A 10,524-nucleotide genomic window follows, 5' to 3' on the forward strand; every position below is an offset into this window, starting at 1 on the left:
ATGAATGAAGTAAACAAAGTGACTATTCCCTCTGTCTGAAATTTTTAAAAAACTTTATAGAATCAGCAGAAGGTCAAGTTAAACCAGTTGTTCAGCATATAGAATTGAAAGAAATTACACAAGTATATTACAACATATTTGTCTTGCTTTTGTTTGAAATAAGTAATGTAGACCAAGATGTTAATCCTTGCTGAAGAAGTCTTTATTTTCCTGTATTGGGCAAACTAGCTCTCAAATTGAGAAGAATCTCAACATCTTTTTGAGCCAGTTTATAAACTCCGAGTTCATTTAGTGCTGCTGTTGCAGAGGGCTGGCTTGGTTTTAAAGTTTCATTTTCTGAAGCTGATTGTAGGACATCCTTCAGAAGCAAGGCAGAGCCAACATTCAGGTTCAGGATAATGCAGGCTTCTTTTATGCTAGAGGAAAAAGTTACATGCATTAATGTAAGCAGCACCCATGCCATAATCCCTGTGTGCACAAATTTAAGTGTTAAAAAAACCAACTTCCATGATCCATGTTGGTTCAAAAATATTAAGATTTCTGCTGCAGTTAGCCTCGGAGTTTGATGCTGGACTCTTTACAAGACTGTGGGCTGTGTAAAGACTAACCACAAACAAGGTAATAGCTTCTTATCCATAACAGCAACTTGACTGCTACACAAGGCAGTGTTGAGCAGAAACATAGTTTAAATAGTCTTTCTTCTAACAATAAAGTTTATTGTGTTGTAACTGTATCTTTGATTAGTTTCTTTGGACCTGGTTTCCTTAGTCTGTGCTACTTTACATTCCTTCCATAAGTTAGTCTATCCAAACATCCTGACTGCACAAACACTCCACAACATGTCTGTTGCTGCATACATGCTGCAGAATCAAAATTCTCCTTGTTGAAAACATCAGAAGCAAAAATCATCTACACATTTTAGAAGTGTGGATCAAAACGAACTGTGAAAAAATCTTGGTCTTATGCAAAACACGCATATTCATCTGCACCCTCACTTTTGAAACACCAGTAGTTCAGAAGTTTGCCTACTTACTGCTTGAAGTAGTTTTCTGGTCTCTTGCAGTAGTGTGAAAATAAAGGGAACAAATTTCTACTCATGTCAAACTGAAGCTGTGCTGCTCCTCCTTCGTTGAAATGATTTGCCATAATTATCTATGAAGACAAAGAGGCACATCTGCTGTTTAAGCCAGTCACTGACACTACAGGGTATTGCACAGGTCACATTGACACCTACTTCCTGATAGATGTATAGGTCCACTTTCTCTGCAAGCATTTGCCAGAAAATTTTGAACAGAGAGTGACAGAGCTGCTGTTCCAGTTGCAGCAAACGGTCTCGTAGGGTCTGCAACATGGGGCAGGCTGTGCTCGACAGAGACATCACTGCTTGCTCTGCTTGAGATGGTAAAGACAACCACCTGAAAGAAAACGTTGCACTGAAGTCATTACAATGAAATTATTCATACTACAACAACTGAAGTTAAAATTATCCTTTGAAAAAAAATCTTACATTTACAATGGTCCAGAGACAGTTCTCCTTTCCCATTTCGAATCTAAAAGTTATCAGTCTAATGGTATGTTTGAATTTCATTTAATATTAAACTCATGCTTTAGTCATAAATCTCTGAACATGTCATTCCAGGAAACCCCATCTAGTCTGGAAATCAGAGTTCTATTCCTTTCAAGAAGAACTTCAGAAATTCTACTCTGGGGGATATATTCAAGAAGCCCTATGAGACTGTGAAGACAGAACAGTTTTTAGATGCCATTTTGCTTCAAATCTTTAATACTACTATGTATAGAATTTCTTGTCCAAACTAGAGAGATACAGAATTCTTCCTTGGGTTTTTAATATAATGCACCCACTAATGGTGCAACTACTTTAGAAAACATAGCATGAAAACAGTTCTGAGGTAAGCACTGAATTTTCCAAAACTTACTACCCTGCAGCGTTCCTACTCAGGAAAAAAATAATTCTGTGTATTACCTATTCCCGCCTTTATTTACCTCAGTATTTTTAACAGGAAATAATACTGTAATGTGTGTATGGCCAGACTTTGTGAACACGTGGGTGTGCCCTTCCAGCCTGTGCAGTGGATTTTTTAGGTGAGGCTCAGCATGCACAGAACTGGCCCCACTGTTTAAGTCCTGAGGTTCATCTGCCACGGCCGAGCGAGCTTGGACAGTGACAGTGAAGTCCTCGGGACTGTCACAGCACCTGGTACTGACCAGGGCTGACCCTGCTGAGCATCTGAGATCTGACAGGATCGGATGGCAGGGAGGCTTTAACTGCCAGGGGATGGTCCCCACTGAGACTTGAACTCGGGACCTTGGGATTCAGAGTCCAGAGTGCTCTCCTCTACACCACAGGACTGCCCCTAAGACTGTAATATGGGAAGAGATTAAACAGACAATGACCTCTCTTTTTTGTACAGCTTTGCAGCATCTTTGACCTCCCTGAAGACATGATCTACTTGGCGGGTCAGCATGTCATGCTTGAGGCGCTCCAGGAGGTTGATCATCTCATCAAAGACGGAGCTCTCCATGGATGCCAATTGCCCCAGCTGGAGCTGACTGACAGCGTCACTTTCTGCACGGACCTCCAGCTCAGCCTGCTGGAGCTGCAGGAAGAACTAGGGAAACAAAAACAGGTATGAACACCACAGAAAATAATCTTGCCATTTGAAATTTTCATTGGTACTTTGATAGGCACAGTTCTAGAAAACACTTTCCTGGCACAATTGGAAGCTCCAAAATTTAAGATTTTAAAACCACTTTCTTATCTTTCCCTGTAGTCCTGATTTAGTCAAAAACAAAACATAGTGGTTTAATTCTAGTGATGGAACTGAGTTTCAGATAAAACAGAAGATAAGTAATGGGAACAGAACTAAAGAAAAACTAAAAAGACATTTTAAGATTGATAGCAGAATGCTTTAAAAAAACCCTACCTTGACCTTTTTAACATTTGCAAAAGTAAACTTTTATTGTAATTTTTTTATAAATGAGCATTCATCAAATCATAAATTTGCTGCGCTGACAACAGCAAGACAACGGATTGAATTTCTTGAGTGTAATGGACATTGTGGTAACCAACTTGTTGATCTTGCTTTTAGGAAGATCAAGAAGTGTAGTAGATGCAGTTATACAACATGAAGGCTGCTGTCCTATCAAGTCAAGATTACCCCCTGCTACAGCCACAGCTTCCTCTGAAGACAAAAATAATTTGGAGGCTGCCTATATCACACAAAATACCTAATTCTGCACACTTTACATGTTACAGGCTTTTTGACCTTGTGCACCAATAACCATAGGAAAGCTGATATGCTACACAGCCATGCTGCCACCAGGCTATTGTACAGCAAAATAACTAATTCTCAGTTACCAGTGAGTGGCCTTTCTAAGCCACACCTAAACTGCATTGCAACACAGTTATCCACCCTCCATCCACTTAAACTCTCCAGCCACAGGAGTAGTTCAAGCCTTGTCCATAGGTTATTTCAACATCAGGACTGTTAATACTGACTCAGAAATCTCCAAACTCAGTAGTTTTTTTTTCCAATTAAAAACATGCAAAGGAGACTATTTTTTTCTGTTCTTATTATTTCAGTCCTCAGGCTCTCTTTGCATTTCCCTAGGAAGTTTATAATTAATGCAGCTTAGATCTCAAACAATCATAGGATCACAGACTCACAGACTATTCTGAGTTGGAAGGGACCCACAAGGATCATCGAGTCCAACTCTTAAGTCAGTGGCCCATACAAGGGATTGAACCCGTGACCTTGGCATTATTACAACCATGTTTTAAGCAACTGAGCTAATCTCAGGGTCAATAACCTGTCCTTATTTATACATCTTCTATTAAATCTGAATTTACATCTCATTCTATTTTTTCAGTATTAATTCTTCTGAATATACTTAAACAGCACTGAAAATAAAGTGTTATGAAACAAACATCCAAAGTCTATTTTTAATTTTTTTTTTTCCTGAAGTAGAACAATTACTTACTACATTGTCAGCCCAGTCTGCCAGCACCGTTGCTATATAGTTAACAGCATTAAGGATTGCACAGTATCGGAATCCCAATGAAGCTCTGGTCTCTTCCTTCATTACTTGAGTTAATCGTATCCTGAAATCATCAACTAACTCCTTCTGTAGGCCCAGGAACTGTAGTTTTCTGGAAGCTGTTGGAAGATTCTTATACCTGTCTAGAAAGACATTAATAAAATGTTTTTAGGTTTTCCAACACTGACAAAAGAAACTTTGCAGTCATCTGACTGCATCACCTTACGCCTGTGAGAACATCATATAGTATTTAAAACAGCTGACATTTCAACAGATTCAGGGAAACAGCTCATGCAAAAGCTAAACATGCAAAGAAACAACACTGTGCCCCCATCCTGACTCCACCAGCAGTCTGTATTCTAACACTTGAAGCAATGTGTAGTTATGCTGCACCCTCCCCTGTGGCCCCTAAAGCATCCTCACACAGAGAAGACAAAGCCACTGAATATACAACTTTCTCCTGAAAACATACTTGCTCTTATGTTCTGTTCCAAAAAAGCAGATGTTACTTAATAGCTTCTGCATTCTCAGATTCAAAAAGAATAGTATGCTTTATTACTGCATTGCAACAAATTATATTCTGCCCAGTAAATGTATGTTTATTTTTAATTATTATTGTTAACATGTCACTAGCTCAAGATTATTAATGCATTAGTGTCCAAAATACAAAACAAACAGGAAGCTTTCATTAAACTGCAAACATCACACTTTGCAACATTATTGGGTGACTGCTGCTGACAATGAATATTGAGTAAAGAAATCTGTTAGCTGAAGATTTTTTACTATTCAACTGTTGTTGCTACAAACAACAGCAATGCCCATAGATATAATTACCTGTTATAACTAACAAGAGAGTCATAAAAGTTTCAGCACAGTCTGGAACTTTCATTTCATCCACATCAGTGATATCTTTGTACTGTGATATCCATGCAGCCTCTGATGAAAGCATAGAGTCCATTTTCTGAAGAGCAACTGAGATGCACAAAACTCGTAAATTGTTTAAGTTTTTTAATTAAAAAAATTCTAACAAAAGCCCTCTAAAATATATAAATATAAAAGCCTTATCTTGACTAAGTTAAATCTTGCATTTCAGGTTATAAAAACTACTGACAACTGGCTTCATACAAAACCAGCTTCAATGTACCTGTAATTACAATGCTGTTAACAGCTCTGTCAGAGTTGACTGGGGGTTTGCTTTGGATTTTTAAGAGTTGGTTTGCTTCTTTCCAATGTATTTCTTACTCATTTCTCAAACCCCATACCTTTCCCTTATTTTAATTAGAAATTCACCCTTATCTGCACACTCATGTCTTAAAATAAGCCCATTTGATCCCATACAGCTGAGGAGCAAGAGTCCTACAAACTACAGAAGCACGATTAGAGCCTAATCAATTTTTATTGAGAGTAACCACAGAGTATAAAACCACGAATGTTTTCTGTAGAAGCCCTGTCCAAGTGACAGCCTATTTGAGAAGGCCAGTGGTCTAAGTATACACATACTTTCTGACTGCATGGGAATGCTTACATTTTTTTTCCACTGTTAGCCACCTTTGGAAGCAGGACTCTTCTGACAGAATATGCATGCAGCTGGGAAAGCTGCTGAGATAACCATGAACGCTGTACAGCTCTCTCTCAAACAGAAGTACCTCATCCACAAGGTGACAAAAGAGTGTGTCATCGTACAAGAGGCAGGGAATATCAGCAGCCAGCTTCTCCAAAATCAGCATTACTAGAGCACGAGAGAATTCAAGCTTTTGAAAGGAAAGGGAATAAAACGTCAAAGATAGGAAACAAACATGTACAGAGCTGCTCCTAGACAGTCTCACCACATACTGAAACCAGTCAGAAGCTGACTTAGATATTCACATGCATGGAACCATGAAAGTGCTTACCCCAGCATTCACTGAAGATCCTGCCTTGTCCAGTATTGGCTGGATTTTGTCATCAAGGAACTTTGCATGATTTCCAATCCACATAAGTACTTGTGTTAAATACCACTCAGGCTTATTTAAAAAAGAAAAGAAACTGTTAAATGCAGTCAAACAACATTAATTCAAGAGGTAGGAGTATCTTACGACAAATTTCTAAAAACAGCACTCTCTTCTCCTGCCTTCTCTTGATCTCAGGTCACACAAGTCTCTCACTCTCTTTCACTTAGCTTTGACTTTTATAAAAGTATTATCGGAGAAATATTTCTGGATTTCTACTCTCTTAAATGTACCAAATATTCTGTTTATTGTCAAGCAAAAGCTCCATTTTTATTTTTCCCTTCTCTACAGCTTTGTCACTGATGAGAGCCTCTTTACTGCTTTGTATCTACTTCCTCCTGTTCTTCTGTGTGGTCTTTATTACTTAGTACAACAAAAAGGATCTGGTCAAAGGAAAAACATCATCTAGCCCAGAGAAAATGCCTGGGCCTCTGGAAAGTCTCCAAGTGCTGTCTCCATGTCTTTTCATACTTATATAGGCACATGAACAGCACAGTTTTGAAGAATAATAATTTTAGAAAGGAAAGTGTGAAACCTATACAATTTAGATAGAGCAATCTATCTGTTGTTTGAAAAAGCAATTTAGAAATATCAAACTGCTTTCTCCCATACCTTGTTTAGAACATTGGTTTGTTTATTCCCAGTGAAATGATACTTGAATCTTTTCTGAAGAGGGTTCAGCATGATCTGTATCGGAAGGACAATGGGAGGTGATGGGGGTAAAGAGTACTTTTCTGGCAATTGTTTAGGCTTGGTTAACAGTTCATCTCTAAGTTTGACAGTCAAGGATGAATTTATGTGTGTAATTCTCCCATCATCATCATAATTCCAATACAATGGGCTTATAAAAATTAACACTACTTACTTCTCCTCACTGGCTGAGGGCAGTATTATGAAATCAATACAATTCCTCAAATATAAAAGATACTCAAAATACTCCACTTTATATAACGTAATATAACTCAGGCCTCTAAGGATTATTTATTCAGTGACAATACAAGTCTCTTAAGCCAGTTTAATTTAGGAAACATACAATTTTTAAAAAAGAACACCACAAACCACCACTGTCAGAATCAAACACAGTGGCTGCCCAAGAGACATGCTTATTCATATTTGTTAAAGGAGGATAAAGACTACTGGGATCAATAAATGCAACACATTATTTTCCATTTTCATGTAAGTGATTTAAGTGACTCAGTCTGTCAAACCAAAACTGTCACCAACTCAGGGTTATGTACAGTGGCCTTGCAGCTTCCCAATCCACGACTAAATAATAAAAAAAAAAGGCAGCCAGAGTCACAAAAAATGGTTAGCTGTGCTTTATTTGATTCATAAAACCCAGGAACAGAACAAGCAGCAGTGCCTTCCGAGTAACCACAAAGGCAGACTAGTATTGCTGCACAATGAAAATCCTCCTGTAGTTTCCCCCTTTTGCAAAGTCTCCTTCCAAGACATGCATTTTTAATTTTCCCTTTTTTTTCTTTTGTGGTGGGACATATTAAAGTGATTAAGACTAATTTAAAATAAGGCTATAAAGGAAAAGCACTGACTGTGTAAAATAAAAGATGTATCACCATTTATTTTTACTAACATAAAAGTATCAAAGTGTGTAATGCCAGATCCTCATGGAACCTGAACTGTCACCTACCATGAGACCACTAGATCTGATGACTTGGAGTTACAATGTTGCTACCGCCAAAAAGGACAACTTTGGCACCTGGCATTTTCAAAAGGACAAAAAAACCCCCACCACAATAGTCTAATGTTAATACAAAGTAACACAAATTCAAATTATATTCTGTCTTTAGGAAAAACAAAATTTTAAATAATTATCCTTGAGAACACGCATCTCCAACATTTATTATTCTTACCAAAATACACCACAACTATGTAAAAGGATACGAGGTTTGCAGTTTCAGAAGCTGGCAAAACAACACCTCCAGGTTGCTGTACACGTCAGGAGCACTGGCTGGAGCAGCCAGGCCGAGTGCCTGAGCCTGGGGCGGCCCCACGAAGGGCCAGCGGAGCTGTGCGAGCACCTCCTCGAAGTCACTGCAACACAAACCAGGCACATCAACACCAGCTCACAGCACAGGGCCCACTGAGGCAGTCACAGCGTGTCTCTTACCTCGTCAGTTTGTCCTTCAGAATTTTATGCCAGAATTGAACAGTGGATCTCACAAACGCAAGAAGATGAGAACAAGATGACTCCTGAAGTTTAATATCCAGTTCTGCCATGAACGCCAGAGTACTGGCTGCCTCTGGAACGTTGTTGGTCATCAGATATTGCTGGATGCTATCACTGTCAAATACAATAAAAGTCAAGGCCAAATATTCATTAAACACAGCAGAAATTAATCATTTGTATATTGAAAAATGAAGAAAAGCTTTTTAGAATCTAAAACATTTTAATGATGGAATAAACTAGGTTACCAGTCTTGGAACATATATACAGTACTCAAAAATCTTACCTTAACTCTTCTATTCGAGAAATCCATTTGAGATAGGCCAGATGTCGCTCAATTTCTTCTACTTGACTGATCAGTACATCGAGATCCTCCATCCACGGCTGAGCTTTCAGTAAGTGGGAGCTGATCAAATCAGACAGAAGAGTTTCTTCCTCTAGAAGCCGACTCAGAGACTTTTTAGAATCTTCTGCATTCTTTAAGGCATTCTGAATTCTTTTAGGGACTTCGGATGAAACTGTGAGTACCTATATTCACAGAGAAGTATTGTCTAACATAAAAACACTGCACTGTGCAGAGTAGTGCCATTTGAGATACTAATACATTTCATTTAGTTAAATATACTTGATCAGTCATACAGCGTATTCAGAAAAATAAAAATGCTTACCTGTTCTTCTAACTGCTTTTTGTTTTCAGATAGCTTATCAATCAGGTTGTCTAGATTCCTCAGGGAATCATAGTCATTTCCAACTTCTCTTTCCACAAATTCAGAAACATAGTATGGGATATCACAATGATCTAGATCTCTACTGGCTTCTTTCTTGCTAACAGCAACGCTTGCCATGTTTTCTGTCTCTGTAATACTGAGCATACAGTGTCTAATTAGCCACTACTAAGCACAAATAAATATTGATCTATTAAGGACACAAAACTTCATGAAAAGCTGGACAGTTCAATTTAAACTGAAACAAGATATTCACAAAATATACTGCCTTAAGTGCTACAAGTGCTGGCTTGAGTCTTAACTGAGATCTAATAACACCTTGCTCACACATGCAATTGGTGATTTATTGTATATCAATTACTGAAGAAAATTATCCCTGTTTTTTCTTCCCCAAAAGCACAAAATACGTTAAAAATAGTTCAGCATACAAGTAATTCCTCCACATATAATATAGAAAACTTGATGAAAAGCACTGGGAAAATATTTTTGTCAAATGCAAAGGTAAGTAACATTCCTGCTCTACCTTTTCACATCATTTAGGATGTTCCGGAGATATTAAGTGATGACTGACATACTATTAACGAAGTGTCCATGAGGGTCTCACAATGATTTGGAAAGGAAAGCATAACAAATACTTATAAACCCCCACACACAGTATAACATAAGAAGCACTTGCTGATCCACACATTTGTGTTCACCACCCAGAGAAAACCTGACACTGTTCCACTGTGATCCTCTCAAGACTCGCAACAGTGACAAGTGTTTGGATAGTGCAAATAGTGTTTGGAGACGCGAATGCAGAAAACAGAGCAGTAAAACGACTGTTGGCAGCAATGAAAACAAGACACGCCGCAGAAAACAACTAACCAAGCGGCGCTCTCTCCTTACCAGAGGAACGGATCGGGATAGCGGAGAGAGACATACAACTTTGGGAGGAGCATCCCTCCCAGTGCCCCCCGCTCAGGCCCGCGGCTCTGCACCCACCTTGGCCGGAGGGCTGGGCCGTGCCACGGATCCAACGAAGGCTCTGCGGGCTCTAGGGGCGTCCCGGGCCAGCCCCCGGTGCCGGTGCCGCAGGCACAGTGGCGTGTCGCAGGGCCGGAACAGACGGTGATGCCACGGGGACGGTGCCGGTGCCGCAGCGCCAGCAGAGCCGGGACAGACGGTGCTGTCCCGGGGCCCGCAGGGCCGGGATGGGCGGCGGTGCCGCAGCGCCAGCAGAGCCGGGACAGACGGTGCTGTCCCGGGGCCCGCAGGGCCGGGATGGGCGGCGGTGCCGCGGGGCCAGCAGGGCCGGGACAGGCGGTGGTGCCGCGGGGCCGGCAGACCCAGCAGAGCCGTGCGCGGGCTGCACAGCCCAGCACCGCCCCCGCCGCGTCAGCAGCAGGAGCCGCCGCGGTTCCTGCCCAGTCCCCGTCCCCGTCCCCGCCTCGGCGCAGCCGCTCTGACCGCCCTCTGTTCACGTGATTCGGGCGAGGAAAGGTGGTTTTTTTGTTCAGCAGGAGGCGGAACACGCGATGTCATTTTAGAACGGCTTCAGAGTATTTTTTTAACCCAGCAAGGGGCA

At 40.5% G+C, this 10,524-nt stretch overlaps 1 protein-coding gene and 1 long non-coding RNA gene across 2 annotated transcripts; one reads left to right on the forward strand and one right to left on the reverse strand.

Moving 5' to 3' along the window:
• Window positions 1-36: 36 nt before the first annotated feature.
• On the reverse strand, window positions 37-10,369 carry RINT1 (RAD50 interactor 1). The gene is made up of 14 exons (XM_071552648.1): window positions 9,942-10,369; window positions 8,901-9,096; window positions 8,519-8,760; window positions 8,176-8,349; window positions 7,950-8,099; window positions 6,660-6,816; window positions 5,952-6,062; window positions 5,585-5,810; window positions 4,894-5,031; window positions 4,003-4,202; window positions 2,416-2,630; window positions 1,235-1,415; window positions 1,034-1,152; window positions 37-416 (listed from the first exon to the last, which is right to left on the reverse strand). Exons 2-14 carry the CDS (start codon window positions 9,075-9,077, stop codon window positions 203-205), a joined length of 2,304 nt encoding a protein of 767 aa, XP_071408749.1. The 5' UTR covers window positions 9,078-9,096; window positions 9,942-10,369; the 3' UTR covers window positions 37-202.
• On the forward strand, window positions 2,117-3,948 carry LOC139670637 (uncharacterized). Its single transcript, XR_011697522.1, has 2 exons — window positions 2,117-2,648; window positions 3,111-3,948. It is a non-coding gene; the product is annotated as an uncharacterized lncRNA (long non-coding RNA).
• Window positions 10,370-10,524: the final 155 nt, after the last annotated feature.

The sequence above is a fragment of the Pithys albifrons genome, chromosome 3, assembly GCF_047495875.1.
Source record: "Pithys albifrons albifrons isolate INPA30051 chromosome 3, PitAlb_v1, whole genome shotgun sequence".
NCBI classification, from domain to species: domain Eukaryota; kingdom Metazoa; phylum Chordata; class Aves; order Passeriformes; family Thamnophilidae; genus Pithys; species Pithys albifrons.